The sequence below is a fragment of the Girardinichthys multiradiatus genome, chromosome 4 (genome assembly GCF_021462225.1).
Source record: "Girardinichthys multiradiatus isolate DD_20200921_A chromosome 4, DD_fGirMul_XY1, whole genome shotgun sequence".
In the NCBI taxonomy this organism is placed as follows: domain Eukaryota; kingdom Metazoa; phylum Chordata; class Actinopteri; order Cyprinodontiformes; family Goodeidae; genus Girardinichthys; species Girardinichthys multiradiatus.
In genome coordinates, this window is record NC_061797.1 from 28,827,539 (window position 1) to 28,850,122 (window position 22,584).

At 41.1% G+C, this 22,584-nt stretch overlaps 1 protein-coding gene across 1 annotated transcript; it reads right to left on the reverse strand.

Annotated features, from left to right (window-relative positions):
- Window positions 1–538: 538 nt before the first annotated feature.
- Window positions 539–22,335, reverse strand: mindy2 (MINDY lysine 48 deubiquitinase 2). Its single transcript, XM_047364131.1, has 9 exons — window positions 21,321–22,335; window positions 21,021–21,078; window positions 18,982–19,046; window positions 11,542–11,700; window positions 9,919–10,021; window positions 9,001–9,143; window positions 7,202–7,375; window positions 6,785–6,967; window positions 539–5,744 (listed from the first exon to the last, which is right to left on the reverse strand). The coding sequence occupies exons 1-9, from the start codon at window positions 22,200–22,202 to the stop codon at window positions 5,565–5,567; spliced, it is 1,947 nt and encodes a 648-aa protein (XP_047220087.1). The 5' UTR covers window positions 22,203–22,335; the 3' UTR covers window positions 539–5,564.
- Window positions 22,336–22,584: the final 249 nt, after the last annotated feature.

Consider the following 22,584-nt stretch of genomic DNA (forward strand, 5'->3'; position numbering starts at 1 on the left):
CCATTTAATTCTTCCTATCCAGCTACTAATAAAAAAGGTCACTAATGCATTTAAAATAATGTTTCTTAAAGTTGGTGTTAGAAAAAGTTAGATTCTAATTTTTTTTAGAAAATTAATTTTGGGTTTTCATCAGCTGTAAGATTTAATAAAAATGAACATAAATAAGTGCTGTATTTCAAAGGGCTTCATGGTTTTAGGAAAAGGTCAAAAAGCACCTTAAGTTCTCCTAGTGGAATTGGCCTAAATAATATTTACACTTATCCAGGTTTCAACCAAACTATGAAGCTGATGTTACAACATAGCTTTGGGACCAGAGACTGTGCCAACAGATTCTCTTGTAAATTCCTCTGACATTTACACCATCAACCGATGAAAAGTCTGTTCTTGGAAACAATTCAAGGACATTCAGATTCAGTTCGCAGCTAACAGATCTGTCACGATACAAACTGTCCTATGAAGATCTACTTAGAAAATAGTGCAACTGTCATTTGTCTGGATTTGGTTCCTTCACCCTGTGGAATAAATGACAACAAACCACTTACAGATCTTAATTGTTTTTATTATCCAGGTAACTTCTAATCAGGTTGAATGTCCCTCGTCTATAAGGCATTTTGTTATATATATTCATATTTATATATATATATATATATACACACACACATCACCATATACAATATGTGACTGCAATGTGAGAAGGCTACATACATTATTTGGTAATTTAAGTAAATAATGATCAATGAAATTGACACTAATGAGTAACTTCCCATGTTTTCAAACAAAGTCATTTTGCCTGTTTATGTGTTGCTCAAACACAACGGACCATAAATGGAAATTGATGCTGGGGGGGGGGGGGGATAATAAAATGTCCTTGTGCCTAACATTTAATTCCCCACCTACACATGTTTCACAAAGTTAAATCTGGGAGTCTGATATTGCATCAAAGTAAAAATGTCTATTTGATTGTTGCAGCGCTCAGGATGTCATGCGAAATGAATGCACGGCTTCCGCTGCAACAGTAACACTCAGTTCTTAAAACGCAAACCTTTCTGCTTCTGTATTTTAGTCTAAGTATATCACACCTCTATGAAAACATTATGTAGTGTAATTATGGACCAGGCTTGAAACATTACTACCTAAATTAGTTACACCTATCAACGTTTTCAAAGGGCAAATATCATTTTTAACACCATGAAAGCTTCTACAGCTAGGACAGATGGCTTGAGCAGGGAGTTAACAGCCAGACCACTGATGTGAACGCAGCTGTTAACCAATTGAACATTTTGTGTCTTATCAACACAAAAACATCTGCTAAAGACCACACATCACTTGAAATAAATAACTGCTCCATCCAAATGATCCACATGCATGTTTAGCCACAATATTTAGCTTTAGTTGTGCCAAATTGTGTCTCTGTATTTAAGCCAAGTGAAGGAGTGTGTTTTAATGTAGCTGCACCCTGTCTGTATATTGGTATTATGACTTCCTTTCCATCTGATGCATGTTTAGCATTACCCTGGGGTGACTTTTCAGGGCCAAACAACATGTTATGGGAAACCATACAGCAGACAGAGTTCCAGATCTGTGGTAGACAACATCAGTGCAGCTAAACCCATATGAGTAAGACACAGACTGAGTATGTGGAGGAAAAAGGAACTTGGACCACCACTGCACTTATCAACAGAATGTAGGCTATTCTGGAGATACAGTTCTTGGGAGGAACCTGCTGATGCATGCCACCAGAGTAACAATGCTGGTCAGAATTGGAGCAGAAATTACAACATCTATCTGAATATGGACAGAACTTTAGTATTTCCAATTACAGGCTTTATCACAAGTGGTCATTTGCGGCTGTTGTGTTTTATGGGTGGACTGGGTTCCTAGCAGAGTGCTATTAAACCTCTTCATAGCGAGCAAGTTTTTAGCTCTTCAAACCACTGCTCTCAGACAACATTTCTCCTGACTGCTTCTCCTCATTGGATAAAAGCTGACTTTGTTGTTATTACTGTTGTCTTGGCAGAATATTGTGTTATGCCCTTTGCCAACTTTCAGCTGCCCTGTGCTCACTTTTTCTTTCCAAAAATAATGATACTTGCCCTTTAGCTTTTTTTCGCTAATAGAATGGAGCTCTAGATTTTTATCCTTTCTCCTTTCTATCCTTCCCTATGATACAAAAGTCATTATCTATAAGCTGTGTGTTGCTACTCAACCATGGTAGCCATACGACAGATGTACCACTAACCTGAGTAGTATATGAAATTGCAGCAGGTTGTATTGAATTGGTGCTACTTTTTTGACAATTCATTTCCTCTGAAGCCAAAACAGCCCTTTTTAAACTTTTATAATTATTACTCCGCTGACATAAGAGCCACTGTTCATTAGAAATAAAATGGCCATGTTTTCTTTACATCATATTTTGTTTTTTAAAGGTACCCAACAAAAAAACAATAGCACTCTTGCACAATTAGTGTTCGATAGAAAATGAGGTATGTTTCTTTTTTTCTTATTAGTGCATATTAATGTAACAGTGCAAAACCAATTGCAAAAAATATATACATATGTTCCACGATCACCTTGTCAAAATACTAATTTTACAGCATTTACCCCACCATCACTTTTACAAAGCATACAAGAACCCACTATGAGACTTAGAACAGAATATCTCTCTGATTACTCCGTCATAAGAACCTAGGGTGAAGCTAACACTATCAGATTCAGGTAATCGTGGCCAGGAATATCTATCTAAAGCACAGAAGTATGTTTGTAACAAGAGGTGGCAAGTCACTTCACACGTTTTTCACAAACCAACATTAAAACAATCCAACCTTCCCTTAGTCATGTTCTATTATTCTAAACCTCTACTGGAATGTTTCATAATGTGTTCAGGAAATTGGCCGAATCACACTTGAAGCAAAAAAAAAAAACAAAACAAAAAAACAATTGAGCTTAAATGGAAAAAAGAAACTTAATGTTATTTAACCCTGTCTGAAGTGGTCTTTGTTTGGGCAGCCAGTTCGTGGTTTTAGTGTGTGAATCAAAAGGTAAGGGTGAAGCATTAAATCCTTCAAAGTGTCAAAAGTTGTGTGTATACATATACGAGTACTAAAAAGCCGTGACTGAGAAAGCGACTGCAGGCCAAGGAACTGTGCCATTAAAAAGCATGCGAGCTAGAAAAGACACAAGAGGATATGTCCCTTCACAAAAAGGGCCTGAGAGTAGTTCTGTTGTTGAAATTATGTATGGATTGTCTCAAAAAACACAGCCAACCTCGTGCCACCACACAGAGGTCATAAAAAAAGGTTAGCCCACACAGTTGGGTCGCTTGCTGCCTCTATGTTCTCCTGTTCTAATGGTGAATCTGTTTCCAGTCAAGAAAATAACGGAGGCGGTCTCACAAGCACTGCAAAGACCCTCTGTGACGACTGTCTCCAGTCTGTGACAGAGAGCTGGAGTCAAGGCATCCAGCTGGAATGTATCGATTGAAAAATGTCTCTGGAGGCAGTCCCACGGTACAATAATGGCACAAACAACCAGATAAACCCATTATAAGAATGCAACAGGTTAAATATGTACATCATGTGGTTGCATGCTCAGTGTTGCAGAGAAACGCACAGAAGCTAAAAAGTGATACTAAAAATGTCAACGTTGAGAATGTGCATCCCGTACCTACATGAGCCGCTCTGTTTGTGAATTTCAACATTAAACCTTAAACTCCACATATAATAGACAATGTTTTTGGTGGTTAAAAACATTGGGGGGCAAAGTTATGCTAAGATGAGGAGATCTGACACAAAGCCAGATGGATGAATCACCACAGCTTCTACGTGAAACCAAGCCAGCTCTCAGCACTGCAATCTGAGCTCAGAATTCTGCCGTGTGTCCTGATCCAATCACTGATCTGGTATAAAAATGCATTTTTTTTTAAACCAGTATCTACAAATCACAACATTAACTATAATGATTCAGAAAAATACCATTACTCCATTTTGTTGATTTCTTTTACGTAGCCTGGTTGCAGAGCAACAACAGATGGGGGAACTAAAGCAAAATCATCGAACAAATCTTGGAATAAATGAAAAAACTCCCAGAACATTCAGCTGAAATGTAATAAATTTTAAAGTCATTGAAAAGCTCTTTTGTGTCATTAATTCACTTCAATTTAAATGCATGAGGTATCTTCAAGAGGAAGAGAAGCACAACCCAACGATGCAGATGAGCTGAACGCTGCAAATAAGGCAACCTGGGCTTCAATAACACCTCAGCAGAGCCACAGGCTGATCACCTCCATGGCACACTGCACTGATGCTGTGATTACTGAAACCTGAGCCCGAACCATTGACAGCTTACACTGTACAGTATATGGACAAACCTTTTAGTAGGCCGACATTTCTGCATTAAGAATCCTTTTTTATTATTATTCGTATGTAATATTTTCATTTTCAGAGAAATTGAGGATTGAGTTTTCATTGGATGTAAGCCAAGATGGGTCACAGCTTAATATTTGTACAAAAAAGATTATTACAGTTTGTAAAACATAATTACTTAGAGATTATGTGTACTGACTGATTGTTGGGGGCCCAGAGTACAACAGCAGGAGGCCGCGGGTTTTTCCTTCTCTTTCTGGGGAAACAACTTCAGGAAAGATCCAGCATCTCGTCAGAAAGCAGATGTCCAGACATGAAAATGCACTCACCCTAAAACTTAAAATCTAATCTGCAGAAGACGTGCCAAACAAAATCACAACAAAACAGACCAAATCTGTAGCTTAACTACAACAGAACCCAGTATTTCCAAACTGAACCATGTCACAGCAACGGCGCTCAGTGAATGCACCCTACACGTTGTCGTATCGTGTCATATACTGCACTTAAACAAGCACTCGTTCACATTCGGACAGAACAGATTACAACAATGCCATACTCTGGTAAGGCAAATCTGAACAGAGCTAGCTGTGGTTATAAAGTCTTATTACACAGCTACAGTGTCTGGCAGCTATCTGGCATTATTAATCCTTAGCATGTAGTGTTTCAGAAGGGACACAAGTGGTGTAGAAGCTGATTTCCAACAGGCAAGATAAAAACGAAATCCTTTTTCGGCTTGCAAAACACAAAAAATGCTCCCAAAAGCTACCTGTGTAACTGATAAATCTTGGCACCAAAAGCTGACTTAATAAAAAAACTGTGAATCTTTCAAACTATGTTTTGTAAATATTGCTGTCTACAAAAAATAAAATAAAAGAAGCTTCTAAGCTCCACAAGTGAAAAACAAAACGAGCTAAGTTGCTTTTGAAAAAGAGCAAGTGTGGCCGACTCTATGAGTGACCAGTTGCTGCGGTTGTAGTGTCCCTTCCTCGTTCAGGCTGAGGATTGAGGATAACAGGCACCAGTGGTTTTTGGAAACAGCCAGTCCTCTGTTAGTAACATCTCTTCGTCCCCTTGGTTGTTGTCCTGTCGGGGTTGCGGAAGCTGTGTGTCCAGTTCGGAGGGAGACCCGTGCCGTCTCTTTCACACAGATAAGAAAACACACGCAATACACAAACACACTCTCACACACACACACGCCGTGTGTTACAAAATAACACACTTGTCTTTTTCTTTTGACTCCTTCTTGGCTTTGCGCTCCCCACCTGATGACTGTTTTCCCGGGCTGGGTGTGACCCCGCCTGCTGCTGCGGCAACGGCACCAGCTGCTGCTGCTTCACTTGCTGCTGATCGTCCTCTGTCCACCTCGCTTCCTTCAACCGGCTCCTGCAGAGACAGTAGAGCGCAGGTTTACAGATTTAAACTTATGTTTTACTTTTTTCTATTTTCCCTGCACTGCACAGTGCAGTGGAAAGGTATTGAACCCCTAACAGATTTCTTCTGCGATTGTGTCACACCTTTGTCACATAAGACAAAGGTAACCTGAGTGATTTTATTTATTAGGGGAACAAAACCTATTCAAACCAACCTGGCCCTATGTGGAAGTATAATTCTAGGCCTTGTTCGATCATGAGTTAACTGTGAAAAGATTTACAAGCCAGAGCCAGAGCTGATGACAGCCAAGCCTACAGAATCAATTAATAAAATGAACCTGTATGACAACATGAAGTAGGACAAGTAGGACATTAAATCTTAAAAAGCAACACAACTTGCCCCGATTTGGAAAAACTTCAAAAACAAATGAGAATGGTCATTGGCATCTATCGTTCTGGAAAGGGTTTTAAAGCCATTTCTAATGCATTGGGACTCCAACGGTGCTAAGACATCCCAGGAGTGGCCAGCCTACAGAAATTATTCCAAGAGAGCATCAGCGATTCATCCAGGAGTTCACATAAGAACATCAAACCAACATGGTGGTGTACGTTTAGTGGTCTGGGGCTGCTTTGCTGCTTCAGGCCTGGAAAGACTTGCTGTAATTAATGCAACCATGAATTCAGCTCGCTGATAAATAATCCTGAAGAAGAAAGTCCGGCTATCAGGATGTTACGTTAACCTGAATCACACTTAGGGTTTGCAGCAGGACAATGATCCAAAGCACATCATAAATGATCTAAATTGTTCTAAAATGAGAAATGTTTTCAACATAAAACATTTCTTCTAATATTTTAATTATTTTACAAATTTATTACTTCACATATTCCTTTACATGGACACATCATTTACATCAACAATTTTGGATTATAAACATGGAAGTCGGTGAAATAACCCAACAGACAGTTGATTAATTCCCACATTCGTTCCAGCTCCATCAATTCCTTCCTCCCTTTTTCAGCGCTCCGGCTCTCTCCAAGTCCTGCCAGCCCTACCTGTGCCTGTGCAGCTGCTGCTTGCTCCTGCTCTTGCTCCTGATAGTACTGCGACGCTCGTCGGTCCTCTTCCTCCTGAAGCTTTTTGGCCAGCTCCAGGTCACTGATGCCTTCGGGAAGTTGCTCCCATTGCAGGTCTTGGCTTTGCTGCTCCTGTTGCAGTGAGAGTGCCATCAGATAGTCCTACAAAACAAACAAACGGAAACATGTCAAATGTCTGCTGCAAATAAAAGGATTTCAATTCTACTGTTTCTTTCAGGAAGTAACTGGGCCATAATTAACAAATATTTCACAATTTTATGTGCTGTTGGTTTGCTACTGATTTAGTATTCAGTTTTTACACAGCTATACTTGGGAATGTTTGACAACTGATCTCCTGGTTAGGGTTTTATTAGCTGGGCTAACTGCTGCTTAGACCTGGTCTATCTGATCCTGTTGTCCACGATACACCGTTTCCGGGTCAGACGGAGGCCGCAACCTGAACTCTGAATCACAGAAGTTTCCATCCCCGTCAACGTTGTGCAGACTCTCCCAAACGACCTTTTCCTCTGTCAGGAAACCCTGGTCTGTAACCAAAAGGTACAGCTGGCCCTAGGAAGCAATTGGAATCACAATGATTAGAAATACTTTATAATACTATAATGTACTTTTCTACTGACTGTATAGAAACATTAAGCTTCCAAAAAGCCATCACACAAGCATAAGGCTGTTCACAGGCTTTGTGCGACTGTTTTCGTAATACGTTGCACACTGCTTTGCTTGCAATGGAAACAGCTGCTGACCCACTTCCCTCCAGTAGATAACAGGAAAGGTCTCTTCCGTCAGCAGACATGTGTCAAGCTGGCTGCTACAGATGGGACACATGCATGTCTGGTCTAAATATTATTCTTTAATTTGATACTAGCGTCACGCATGAGCATAGCATTAATTACTCTAGAAATTATATTACTATTAGAAAAATACTAAACAACGTTACTGGAAGAAGGACAAATAAGAACAGAACAGAGAGGAAAACATATAGTTTAATTTCAGTCTAGCGGGTAGATGTCCACCTGTCACTGGTGGTACCTGACACTATCTCTTCAACAGAAGCCTCCAGAGTAAGCCAATAATCTATTTCTGTCAGGACAGCATGGAAGGATACCTTTTAATGAGAGTGATGAGCTGAGCTGAAAAGTTAGCTTCTGCAAACATCCATGTGACATAAAGAAAAAAGGCACAATACAGATGCTCCAACCTGCATCACAAACCCATCATACCTCTAACCCACAGTGCTGTGAAAAAGTATTTGCTCCCTGACAGGAAGCACGTTTCAGATCATCGTACACATTTTAACGTCAGATATTGAGTGAATGCCAAATGTCGTTTTTAAATGCTAATTTTTTTTTTTTTTCAGGGGGAATGGAGGTAATATCGATGCAAACTATGTCACTGCTCCCCTGAACTTAATAACTGCCATCAAGCATTTATGATAACTTGTGATAATCAGTGTTTTACATCACTGGTGAATTTTGAAACGCTCTGCTTTGCACAATTGTTTGAATAGAACATGAACGGCCTGTTTCAGGTCATGCCACTATGTTTTAAATGGATTTAGGTATATAGGCTTTGACAAGGTAACAAACTACAAATTCACTTGAGCTTAAGGTCACCAACAGATTTAACATTGACCCACACCATTCAAAACGTTCCATTTTGTCATATCAGTCCACAAAATATTCTTGGGAATCCTCAAAATGTTTTTTGGCAAATGGACCTTTATGTTCTTTTTGGTTAGAAGTGGTTTTTGCCACTTTTGTGGAAACACTGACACTTACTGTAATTGAGGCAAGTGAGGCCCTCAGTGCTTCAGATGTTGTTCTAGGTTCTTTTGAGACCTTCTGGATGAGGTGTTAATGCAGTTCGGACAGTAATCAGGTCTGGGTGTGGGGAGTGAAAGTGAACTAGGCTTTTTCCCTTCATAAATCAAATTATTATTTTACTGTATTACTGTATTTTGTTACTTACTGTGGTTACTCTTGTCTAATATTAAAATATGTCTGCTGATCTGAAACAATGCAGAAGAAAGTCATAGAGGTTCTACTTCTTGCCACTTAAAAGGAAAGAAAACCAAAATTTTATGTCAAGTAAATTTAAAAGGGTCTGTCCACTAATACTACTGCAACTCCTAATTGTTACTATAGGTTACGACAAATAAGTTGCAGGTACTTGTTTACCTTGTATTTGATCATAGTGCTGAAGTGGTTGTTCCTGAAAAAGACACAGAGCTCTCCCTCCTGCACAGTGGATGTAAGCTCACATAAGCCATGGTAAGTGAGCTGAGTGGCCGTGCTGCTCAGAAACTGCTCCGCCACAATGCCTGTGACAGGACAAGGAGATCAAGAAATCAGGAATATGCCTCAGATCATTTTGTTTTGGTATGTTTCATCGGTCACTATCTTAAATGATATTTTTAGAATTGAACAGGCTAGTCACAAACAGTCCTATTTGGCAATCCCTACTCATTACGACACTGTGCAAATATGCCTGCAGTGCAAATATACAGGACACCAGCATATAAAGAAAAAAAACTTCATAATTTTGACAATACATGCCATTAGAGGCACGTATGAGAACAGAAATTAATCTCAAATATACACAACCCTTTACTTGTGTGGTACCTAGAGTCAGGAAAGAAACACTCGCTTGTCTTAAGAGTTGCAATAATCCCATTTGAAGTGACATGGTTTAAGTGATGGGTGCTGTCAATATTACATTAGTCCTCAAAAGAAGATCCGGGTTACAAATGTGGAACTACAATAGCAAAGAGGAAGTGTCCTGTATCAGTACATCGTTGACTAAGCATCGGCGGCTTTCAGTCCTGCTAAGAACTACTCAGGCAGCTCTGTGCTGAATGAGCAAATATCTGGTTGAAAAGTTCTGATATCTGCAAAGAAAACAGTGACCTGAATAGCAATGCCATTTAAAAAGTCAGATATCTCAAAATGCTCAGAATTAAATACATAAAACCTGTACTTCTATCCAGAATTTGAGATTTCTCCAGTAAATGCCCAACTCTGACATGATGTCATCCACTCTGTAGAGTAAATACAAGAGATAGAGGGTAGGAAAGTGGTGAGGAAGCAAGCTCTTACCTTCCCCTGCCAGCTCGCTGTTGTCTGACTGTTTGCAGGATATTATCTTCTCCACCAGCTGGTTGTAGCTGCAGTTGCCCACTGCCTTGACAATGTCATGCATCTAAAAACAAAGATAAAAACCGTGAGAAAGAACCTTCAGCAAAAGCAAGGATGTTAACTGACAAACAAAAAATAGCTGTTTATGTAATACTTAAATAATAAACAAATAATTATAGATGTTTGTTTTGGCTGATTTTATGTGAGATCGTCAAACTTGAGCCATTTTCTAAATTCCTATACATACTCTGCAATCATCAGTGCAGTGCGCTGTGCTGCTATTAACTTTACTGTGTGACATTGTCACGTTACAGTAATCTGCGTGAAGCTATAAAATATAAAATTATTAAATAGAAAATAAAAACATAAATAAACCACATACTTGTAATGTTTGTATTATTGTATATGCAATAATGTCTTATATATGTTTTTCATATATTAAATGATCCACTGGGAAAATTATCTGGACCCCAACCGAGCCAGAATTTATAAAATATGGCTCATGGGTTCTGATGTGAGGTGGGTGTGGGCCAGAGAGACGCTGCTGTTTGGACTGGTGAAGCTCCAAAGGTTGCCTGAAGAAGTTACAATTTTGGGCTTCATGAGGAAGTTTTTGTCTCAGCCATGTCAATAATGAGGACAAGGACGTTAAAACGCAAAACCGCAGACTTTTGACTGCAGTGAAGTTAGTTTCAGGGTGGATATTGGACATTCGAGACTTCCTCCCGTTTGCTCCGATGTAGGAAGTCTGATTACGGGCAGCTGCTCTATGTCTGCTCCCTCCTCCTGCAGACGCTGGTTCGCTATGGACAATACATTTCCGAACCAAACACGCTGTTTCATGGCGGTTGTTTTGTTTTGTGTGTTTTGGGGGAAATGTTTGTGCCTCTAAACAGCTGATTTTATGTGTGATCAGCTGGTTTAGGGTGTTATTAAGTACAGCGACCCGTCTCCCTGTATTTCAGAAAGCTGATGCGTCCTTTTTCTTTTCTTTCAGCCTTGAGGCATAGTTTATAATTTGTAAATACAAAAACGTATATTTGGGTTAGACCTGGTCCGGCCATTGTGCTCTTTATTATTGTTGTAGTCTTTTATGAGTTTTATTAAATGTTCCCTGCACTACTTCAGCGAAAACCCTCTCATTTCTCCTCCTCCCGTGGCCAATCAGTGACCAGCAGTCTGTTCCTGTTACAAGTAGTCCCAACAAAGTCCCGGTCGTACCTGCTCAGGAGCAGGGACCAAAAAACCAGGTAACGGTATGAAAAAAACAGTAATGGAAACACTCGTACAGCGAGCCGAGTTGGGCCAAAATTGAGCCATTGGAAAAGGGTGATAAGTCACCAAATGGTTTTCCAGAAAATCAATGGGGCCAACCGAGGGTCTAACTCCATTGCCTCTCTGAATTCCTCCCATGCCTGAATTTTTCCTTCCATAACCACAGATGCCGCAGTCCTTCTGGCCACCCAGTACCTGTCAGCTGCTTCCTTTATTGACAGCACACTAGATGTCGATGAATACCCAGAGGGATCTGAATGAAATACAATGAGTGTCAGAAAGCTAAAGAGAAAATAAGATTAGCCATACCTGAGGGTCAACAAGCCAGCCGTGGTAAAGAGGGATGTCGAGAAGGTCAAACACAATGCATTCTGGGGTGTACTCAAAGACCCGCACCCCCGTGAACTTCACGTTTACGTCCAGGCCTGTTTGCAGCTTGTGCAGCACTGCCATGGCGTCACTCATGTTCTGGAAAATAAAAAGGACATAGATTCTCTTGAAAAACTGCAGTTGGGTAGGATGAACAAGTGACAAGGCATATCTGTTTGTGTTTTTTGATTATTTCATTGAGTTTCCATCTTTTAGAGTACCCCTGGCTATCTGCATAGAACAGCAAAAATTGAACCTACAAACCAATCTTTCCATTCATCCATCCAACCATATCTGTGCAAGGCTGTGGGGTGGCTGGCGCCTATCTCCCGCGCTCATTATACAAAAGTTGGGGTACATTCTGAGCAGGTTGCCAGTCCATCACGGGGCAATACAGATACACACAGAAAGAAATGCATGCATGTACTCACTCTTGAGGGCAATTTAGCCTAGCTGGGCTGCACGGTGGCGCAGTTGGTAGCACTGTTGCCTTGCAGCAAGAAGGTCCTGGGTTCGATTCCCGACTGGGGGTCTTTCTGCATGGAGTTTGCATGTTCTCCCTGTGCATGCGTGGGTTCTCACCGGGTACTCCGGCTTCCTCCCACAGTCCAAAGACATGCCTGTTAGGTTAATTGGTCACTCTAAATTGCCCTTAGGTGTGTGAATGAGTGTGTGCATGGTTGTTTGTGTGTTGCCCTGCGATGGACTGGCGACTTGTCCAGGGTGTACCCTGCCTCTCGCCCATAGACTGCTGGAGATAGGCACCAGCTCCCCCGCAACCCACTATGGAATAAGCGGTAGAAAATGACTGACAATTCAACTAGCATGCATAGAACCCAGAGAGGAGCCACGCATGGATGAGGAAAACATACAAGAGCCTAGCTCGATATTGGAACCCAGGAACTGCAACCCTGCAAGGACAGGGACGTTTAAAGAAAATGCACCATTCCGACCACAGAGGCAAGGGTTTATCCATCAGTTTAAAAGCCAGCATCCATTACGATATGGTGGTGTATTAGTGCACAAGGCAAGAGTACCCTTAACATCTGCAAAAGCACTATGAAAGCTGAACAACATATAAAGCTTTCAAAGAAGTATACAACCCCATCTAGACTTTGTCTTAATAACAGAGAGAAGAACTGGGCTTGTATTACACCACCAGGGTTTCATCTTAGCAACTGTGTGCTAATTTGACCTCTCTGCAGTTCAGACTCGTCCATTACCCTCTCAAAACATCTAGCAGATGAAAATAGTAAAAGGGAGACTGATTTACGTAGCAGAAAATGGTATCAGTAAGATTTAAAGGACGTCGGTATAAGAGGAGCTGATGCAACAATATGCAATTTTTTTATGTGTGGTGATAACTAATTGAAATGAGCACATATCTATCAAAAACAGCGAATTACTATGAATTTATCCCCACAAGAGAGATATTTACCACAAATTATATGGTTTAAACTAATTTTAGCCAAATCTGAACATTTCTGGAAACAGGTTTATTAACTAACAGATCCAAACTGAGTGAGACCTTAAGTAAGAAGCATCAACCAACTTAACCTTATCACAATTTTACAGGTAAAAAGTTAAGGTGAAACAAAAAAGATTATCCTTTCGGTCGAACTTTAATCTAATCGTTTGTTAAGATTTGCTCTTACTGTGAAGCACTCTAAAACTCCCAATGTTTGTGGGGAAAGTATGTCTATCTAAATTAAATTCTTCCATTTTACTACAATTTATCCTATGATTTTTATTCAGAAAATCAAATCTTAATGAACATCTGAAGGAAAACAATGATCTGCAAACATAAAAGCATCACATCTGAGAACCCAGTGAAACCAACTCATACACGTTTTCCAGCTGGTTTCAAAGCTCTGCTGCCGTTAAACTCCCGAGGTCAAGACCGAGCCCGAACCTGAGCGTTGATGTGTCCAGTGATTTCCATTTTATTTCAACTTTAGACAAGAAACACTGAAGTGGAATGACCCCCAGAGCTCATGTAAGCGGAAACTATGTTTGGCTTTAAATTAAGCTGGATGAAACCAATTAGCCACTATTCAGTATTGTACAATAGAATTTAGAAATAATTATGAATTTTAACTGAATATTTTTAAGCTTCTTACCAAATAATCATATATTAGTAAGTGTTAGTGTTAGTTGAGGTAAGTGAGTTTTGCATTATTATTTATTTTGAATATTTCTAGAAATGATTATTACTGCAACCCAGTCTCATTCCCTAATGTTTCATATTTAGCCTGCATTTTACAAATGTCAGGTAGTCGAAACAAATCTGTGAATTTTTATTTTTTCCATGATGAGATACCATCTTGGTATACAGTGCATAAAGCCTACAGAGTGTCTGTTTTTCAGTTTTGGCGAGGAGATGTATAAGCCACAGCTGTGTCATCTGAGAGCGTGGATTAGGATGCTCATGGGCAGCAGTGGCGGCTGGATTAGCGCGGACCGCATCTCGTCACTTTGGGGCACAGGGCTCCAAACAGCAGATGTGCGCTCGGAGATCAGGTGATCAGCGCTGAATTGCTCGGATTCATCCCGCCTCGACTTGGACGTACCTCAACACTAACACAAACCTGCTCTGTTGTTCTCTTCTGTACTTTGAGCTTTCTTGTGTTCTTGAGAGCCTCCAGTCGCTCCTCTTTCACTTTCTTGACTTTAATCCAAAAATGTGATCAACAACAGAACTCAGAGAAGATGCAGCAGCAGAGAGTGTTCATTGACAGATAGCTGCTTTTCTGACTGGGATTGTCCTAGTTAAAGCAATCTTGTGTAAGGTGTGCATCTGTTCTCACAATAAATCATCACCTACAAAAGTCACAACATACGTCGATCAAACGAAAGCCTTGTAGCCTCCCCTTTTTGCTGGAAAAACAACCACGACCGATCGAGGAATGGACTCAATTAAGGTGTTCAGATCATTTAAATCACAGAAGATGTGAGGTGGGATCTCCATGAATTGGACTTGTTTATCCAGCACATTCCCCAGATGCTTGATTGGATTGAGGCATGGGGAATAAGGAGGTTAAGTTAACATGTCAAACTCGTCCTTTTCCTCAAACTATTAAATCCTAAATCCTTTTTGCTTTGTGTCAGGGAGATTTATCCTACAAAAAAAGGCCACATCTATCGGGAATTACCAACCACCCTGTTGCCAGTTCACCATTTCCTTCCTTGGACCATTTTCGATCTATACTGACTTCTCCAGACTGGAAACACCCCATAAAAGCTGCACTTTTGGAGATTAACTGACCTAGTTGTCCAACCATCACAATGTGGCTCTTGTCAAACTCACAAATCCTCATGCTTCCCAATTTTCCTGCTTTTTGCACATTAACTTTGAGGGCTTGCTGCCTAATATATCCCAAACCATAACATGGTCATGATGAAGAGATAATTATTGCTATTGACCTCACTTGTCAGTGGTCATAATTTTAAGCCTGACTGATGTGCATCTAAAGGAATGAGGTTTTAGATATTCTGGAAGGAAGTAACTCGGATTATTCTCGGCATAATCAGAGAATCTAAAAAACAAGTCTGGTTATACAGGTCCTTCTCAAAATATTAGCATATTGTGATAAAGCTCATTATTTTCCATAATGTCATGATGAAAATTTAACATTCATATATTTTAGATTCATTGCACACTAACTGAAATATTTCAGGTCTTTTATTGTCTTAAAACGGATGATTTTGGCATACAGTTCATGAAAACCCAAAATTCCTATCTCACAAAATTAGCATATTTCATCCGACCAATAAAAGAAAAGTGTTTTTAATACAAACAACGTCAACCTTCAAATAATCATGTACAGTTATGCACTCAATACTTGGTCGGGAATCCTTTTGCAGAAATGACTGCTTCAATGCGGCGTGGCATGGAGGCAATCAGCCTGTGGCACTGCTGAGGTCTTATGGAGGCCCAGGATGCTTCGATAGCAGCCTTTAGCTCATCCAGAGTGTTGGGTCTTGAGTCTCTCAACGTTCTCTTCACAATATCCCACAGATTCTCTATGGGGTTCAGGTCAGGAGAGTTGGCAGGCCAATTGAGCACAGTGATACCATGGTCAGTAAACCATTTACCAGTGGTTTTGGCACTGTGAGCAGGTGCCAGGTCGTGCTGAAAAATGAAATCTTCATCTCCATAAAGCTTTTCAGCAGATGGAAGCATGAAGTGCTCCAAAATCTCCTGATAGCTAGCTGCATTGACCCTGCCCTTGATAAAACACAGTGGACCAACAACAGCAGCTGACACGGCACCCCAGACCATCACTGACTGTGGGTACTTGACACTGGACTTCTGGCATTTTGGCATTTCCTTCTCCCCAGTCTTCCTCCAGACTCTGGCACCTTGATTTCCGAATGACATGCAGAATTTGCTTTCATCCGAAAAAAGTACTTTGGACCACTGAGCAACAGTCCATTGCTGCTTCTCTGTAGCCCAGGTCAGGCGCTTCTGCTGCTGTTTCTGGTTCAAAAGTGGCTTGACCTGGGGAATGCGGCACCTGTAGCCCATTTCCTGCACACGCCTGTGCACGGTGGCTCTGGATGTTTCTACTCCAGACTCAGTCCACTGCTTCCACAGGTCCCCCAAGGTCTGGAATCGGCCCTTCTCCACAATCTTCCTCAGGGTCCGGTCACCTCTTCTCGTTGTGCAGCGTTTTCTGCCACACTTTTTCCTTCCCACAGACTTCCCACTGAGGTGCCTTGATACAGCACTCTGGGAACAGCCTATTCGTTCAGAAATTTATTTCTGTGTCTTACCCTCTTGCTTGAGGGTGTCAATAGTGGCCTTCTGGACAGCAGTCAGGTCGGCAGTCTTACCCATGATTGGGGTTTTGAGTGATGAACCAGGCTGGGAGTTTTAAAGGCCTCAGGAATCTTTTGCAGGTGTTTAGAGTTAACTCGTTGATTCAGATGATTAGGTTCATAGCTCGTTTAGAGACCCTTTTAATGATATGCTAATTTTGTGAGATAGGAATTTTGGGTTTTCATGAGCTGTATGCCAAAATCATCCGTATTAAGACAATAAAAGACCTGAAATATTTCAGTTAGTGTGCAATGAATCTAAAATATGTGAATGTTAAATTTTCATCATTACATTATGGAAAATAATTAGCTTTATCACAATATGCTAATATTTTGAGAAGCACCTGTAGGTCAATTAAAGGTCAACTATTAACTATCATGGAATGTGATAGCACCTCATCTTCAGCTGAAATGACAAAAAAACAACAAAAGGTTTAAAGCGCTCTGATGTCTGAGTCCCGACCATCCCACGTCAGAAGCTCTCACTGGTCTTTGTTTTTTTGTGGAATATAACAATCTAATTCCATGAATCTGATGTTTATTTACCTACATTTACATACAGCTGACTGATTTCCAATATATCCTGATATGAACTGACCAAAAATATGATACATACACTTTTTCATAGTTAAGTTACTGTAATAGTTTAAATGAAACAGCTCAGGCGCACCATAAAGCCACTAATCGTACGGTTTCTCACCACACACGCATTTACCACATTACCCTGATTAACTCAGCCGTATTGGTTTTTCTGATTTAAAACTGTCACTTCCATTCTCTTTGTGCTGTTCAACGTCTGTGAGCTCATTTTGAGACTAATGGTGGGAAACTGTGTATTTAACTAGAAAGAAAAGCAAGATTTCTTAACAGTTGTCAGCAAACTTCCCCACTGCAGGGAATAATTACACACTGGGGGAAAAAAAACCCACTGTTTCCTAAACAAGTTAGCCTGTTTCTTCCAGTGCCTGAACAGTCATGGATGAATCACCTTGTTGACCTGGGTCCGGTGAGACAACAGCGAAGCTAAACTACACACTCACTTCCTCTGCTCTTCTTAGTAAATATTTAACAAAAGGTAAAGAGCAGCCATGGAACTGCTATTTTAATCCAAATGCAATCCCCTGACAGATGCTGAAGTTATAAATAGAATTACTTCTGTTATAATGTCTGTCTTCTCAGAAAAGAGTGAAAACCAGTGTTTTACAGCTCATTAGAAAGACAAAATATTCCCTTCTGACATGTTGGTAAGAATCCCATTTGTTTGACATGTTGTTGTTTTCCTGAGGTCTGCCCGCAGCAGCATCCTAATACTGTGTATGAACCAACCGCACCACTGACAGATGGCAAATGGACATGATGACACCACATGTAAAACAGCTCCCTGACTGGTCATTAGACAACCATAATAACAAGGCTGCCCAAACTCAGGCCCCTCCCTTACTATAAGTCTGCATACCGAGGGCCACCACTGATTTATTTAGGAGACTGCATTTCAGCATGAAATTTAGAGAGCTTGAGCTTCCATGAGGAAACTGTACATTACTTTTTAGTCTTCTGTAACGGATGGGCTTGAAATCATTCACAGATGTATTCCTGTGCTAACATGCAAGAGGTGGAAGAGGCGGAGCCCCTCCCACACTGTAGGCAGGAAGTGAGAAGCTGGAGCTCCATCTCTAAGTGCCTTTCATGGTAAGCCGCACACACACACACACACACACACACACACACACACACACACACTCAGTAATAGCTGAACCCAGCCATGCGTCTCGAAGAATTCACTCCAATGTGAAACAACACAATCTGACACTTCTAACCCCTGTTGTTCCCGGAGACTTGCAAGAGTCGTCTTATGTAACCTGCAGAGGAGCAGGAAAAAGCTATTTTCAATCAAGTCAAGTCAAGTTTATTTATATAGCGCTTTTCAGCAACAAGGCACTCAAAGCGATCAGCAATCATGATATGATATTGAACGACCACTGACCCAGGCTCGCTCCATGCAAATGGACAAATCTGCATTGGTTTGAATATACAGCTACATCAGACCAATCCTTTTGTACCGATATTTGTAAAGAGCATATAAATAGCTGTGACATTCCAAGTGGATCAATAAGACAAAGCAAAATCCGGAGCTCAACTTGAACATTTATGACTTTGGCAACTGGTTTCCAGTACCACAGGCAACTAGGGATGCACCAAAATTAACCTTAGAATCAGCCATTTTTCCCTTGACCAGCAGGTCAAATACTGAAAATCTATTTTGTCCCAATATACTAAATGCAACAAAGCTAAGAACTTTCACTATTTCCAGTCTGTGAATGCATCAACCAACAGTACTTTGATGCACTTTAATATAAATCAGATGAAGGTTAGGGCATATGCTTTGAAAGAACAAATAGGAATAATGTTGTAATTCTTACATTTTCTGTTAGATCTATAAACACTACCTCCATTAAAGAACCTGCAGTATGTTTGTTTTTCTTTTTCCCATTTTAGTTCTTAGAAAAACAATCTGAATGGGTCAAAATAGGATCTGGTCTACACAAACGCAAACCTTACCTGCTCATAGTTCAACCGCTGAACCTCCGATATCTCCTTAGGTTTGGTTTCCAGGATGTAGTCGCCTGCAAAAAAAAGTCAATAGATGTTGATTCAATCTTCACTAGTAGTCAACAAAGTAATTAGCTGAGAAGCCAAATCAGTAGGAATGTTTCTCGTGCATATGTTGCATTGGACAGCTGTTTCCCAGATTATAGTCAGATGCATCTCTATTCACTTCAGAGCTCTATTAGCTAAGCTCTGTGGCATGATGGCTTTCATATCAGTTCAAAGTTGGGCAAATATTTAGTTTCTGTGATTTTAGACAAGCTGCAAACTCAAATTTTACATTTCCTTGAGATAACCCAGATTACAATAACACAACACGTTACAGGTATAGGTTTAATCTTCTTTAACATCCCCTAATTTCAAGCATTTCACAGAAAGACATGCAAATACATCCGTGTTGCAGCTGTGAACAATTTTTTGCAGATAACTTCCAACTTTCCAAAGTCTAGTGCAAGAATGCTTCATAATATCTCACAGAAGTTCATTAACTTAATTAAGAGCTGGCAAAAGCCTCGTGCTGCACAGTCAACTCATACTTTCCAGAGAATTACTCAGATGAATACCATCAGCCCCCAGTCATCAAGCCTACATAAGTAAAAATATCCATGCATGGAAGTGTTCTTAAATGAATGTACGTGAGGCACCTAGGAGAAGATCACCCTGATGGTAAGAGAGGCCAACCTGCATATCACCAACTAAACAGAATTCAAGCTGTTGCATCACTGAAGCTAATGAACTCTAGCCGTGTTAAGCAATTCTACCACGGGAGCATTAATTTCACAAGATGTTTTAACTCCTCCACGGACTCCTCTTACTTCAAGCCGTCACCCAAGATAAAGATTTTACTGGGGGAGCATTATCACCCTTACTCCTTAGTCTGTGTGATGACAGAGGATGGGCCAGCCCGAGGTTAAAAGTAATCAAGAAGCTTCTGAACGATACTCAAGACTTTGTGTGGATTAAATAAATGCAAGTACGAGATGAATGTTTCTGCTGTATTGCAAAAACAAATGCACACATTTGGGGGAGAAATGTAAAGCGCAGATAGCACACCAGTTCTCTCAAGGGAGATTCAGAGAGATGAGTCATGTTAGCTAAAGGACACAAACAAGTCAGTGGAAAATATGGTGTTAAACTTTTCAAAATACTTCATTTATTGAAATATATTGTACACCGAACACAGGTGGGCTGCGTAAATTCCTGACAGAGCTGGAGGAATACACTGAAAGAAATGCAACTGTTTAGACACAACTCTTGGACACCAAAAGCAGTTTAGTAAATAAGGGCAGGGCACAGGCAGGGAGAAGAGATAGCTCCTATTTCCCTTGCTGCAGCAGAAGAAGACATGTTCATGGGGGAATTCCCCTGCTCTGGTCTTTTCCTCTGTTGACTCTGGACTATTGAACTGCTTGACACTAAATATTCCCTGAAGGGAACAAAGTTGCTCCTGTTTAAACTGTTGGGGATGGATAGGTAAATAAATACATGATACATAGGTACATCCGTTGACTGCCTGTAAATGCATAACCCCTCACCAGAGAGAGCATGAAACACAAGAATGTTCACCAGGTTGTTGAAACTTACTGGCAGTGAGTCCAGGGGCAAATGTGAACTCAAGTGTGTGATTGTGCAGGCTACTATTTAGGCCAAACGAAACTTGCACAAGCAAACTAAGGAGCCCACTTGGCTAGTTTTAATGCATCTAATATATAGGGGGAAAAAGCTGATTCTCAGGCCTCTATAGCTGTTTGTGGTTCATGTAGCCGGTTGTTACAAGTCACGGATCTTTGAGTAGAGCTCCGAATGTCCCGCTTTCTGATTTTACACTATTTGACCTGCCAATCATTGATCAGAGCTGATCCAGGAAAATTGTCTGACTCTGATCTCTTTTATGTGCATCTCTATATAAAAGATTCAACATGTCATTTTTTTCTTCATTGGAGCAGTGGTGTGGGTTTATTTGATCTTGGGTAATAGCTGTGAACACTTACCAAGATATTCCATCAGTTGCTCAGCAGTTATAATTTCCATCATAGGTGGCATTTTAACCTGAAACAGAAGAATGCACACCAACTGGCCATTACACATCAAATCAAAAACCCTCCATGAAGACGAACCTAAATATGTTTTGCACCAAATTCACACTTGTTGAGTGTATCCAGCCTGTACAAATTCCTTGTATGTCCAAAAACGTACTTGGCAATAAAGCTTTTCTGATTTTGATATGTAAATAAATCCCCATCTGATGCTGAAATCTGAAGTCGTGTGGTAGGGCAAATCTGAGCATTTACCTTCCATGCAAGCAGAAGGACATTCATGATTGCCAGCAATGGACAGGGGCCATTCTCGTTTTGAGTAATGATCGGTGTGTTCTGCTCCCTCCATTTGATCCACTTAATGTGGTATATGGACTGGCCAGCAGCGCGGTCCTTCGCGCAGGAGGTCTTTGTCCCATCGGAGGCGTACTCGCTCTGCAAGGCCAAGGTCAGTCCCTTTTCATCCAGTCCCTCGGAGCTGGGACACGAGTTAAGATTGGAGAAGGACTCGAGCGAATCTATGCTCCGGGACTCTCCACCGAGGCTGGGGTCGGGGTCACTCCCACTCGGCAGTCCTTCTGATAAGGTGTGATCGCCGGACTGTACAGATTTGACGTCCGGACACAGAGCAATCGGTTTGGCAAGTTCAGTTTGTTCACTCTCTGCGCAGCCTGAAACCTCAGCCGTTACATGTGTGCTCTCTTTAGCGGGAGGTGAGGACGGGCAGTCGACTTTGTTGTTTACTAACTTTGAGGCACCTCCCTGGCTGTCTTCTGCTGCCTGCTCCAAGTCATGCCCCATCCCGTTACTGATCTGATCCTCACACCTCATCAACGACAGGCTCGCATCGGCATTCTCCTTCCGATCCTCCTGCACCGGAGGGACTGCGATAACCTCCGGCACGCCAGACTTCTCTGCGCTCTGAACGCCACCTTCACCGCTCGGAGAACTAGCATTTGTGGCGCTTATATCACAACCAACGGTACCCAAAGTACTGAGGGGAGCTTCACTATTCTTCAATTTGTCGAATGCTCCTTTCGCTTCGCTCCCCACCGTTACGTCGCGCATTTCGGCCGCAATCGTGGAGCAAACAGAGGTCACGTCAGTGTCTCGATGCAGGTTTGCATTTTGCTCCATTTCGGTGTAAATGCTGTCGACAGATTTTTAGCTAAACTGCAACGGTAGCTTCAGTCTCGACGACGCCATGACAACTCTGCAAGTGACGTCATGAGAGTAGAAAACCAACGGCAGGGTGATGCGTTCGTGTCCACTCGTATTCTGCATACTCGATGGTGTTAGTTCGGGTGCATGTAAACTCCAAAAAAATGTGTTCTGTTTCGATGTGTGGTTTTCAAACATACTAACAATATTAAAGTAAGACGTTTATTTAACCACGTACAACCCCATTATGGCTGTTACTTGCACGGCGATAGTTCACTGGTTGCTTGTGAAGCAAAAATAGTGACAAGCAACTCAAAGCGGACTGAATAAAAAGAGCCATCCTGACAATACAGCCGTA

Coding starts and splice junctions, on each gene's coding strand:
- mindy2 (XM_047364131.1), bottom strand. CDS start 22,202: ATGGAGCAAAATGCAAACCTGCATCGAGACACTGACGTGACCTCTGTT. Junction 9,144..9,918: donor CAGCGAGCTGGCAGGGGAAG/GTAAGAGCTTGC, acceptor GTCCTGTCACAG/GCATTGTGGCGGAGCAGTTT. Junction 5,745..6,784: donor CAGCAGCTGCACAGGCACAG/GTAGGGCTGGCA, acceptor CTGTCTCTGCAG/GAGCCGGTTGAAGGAAGCGA.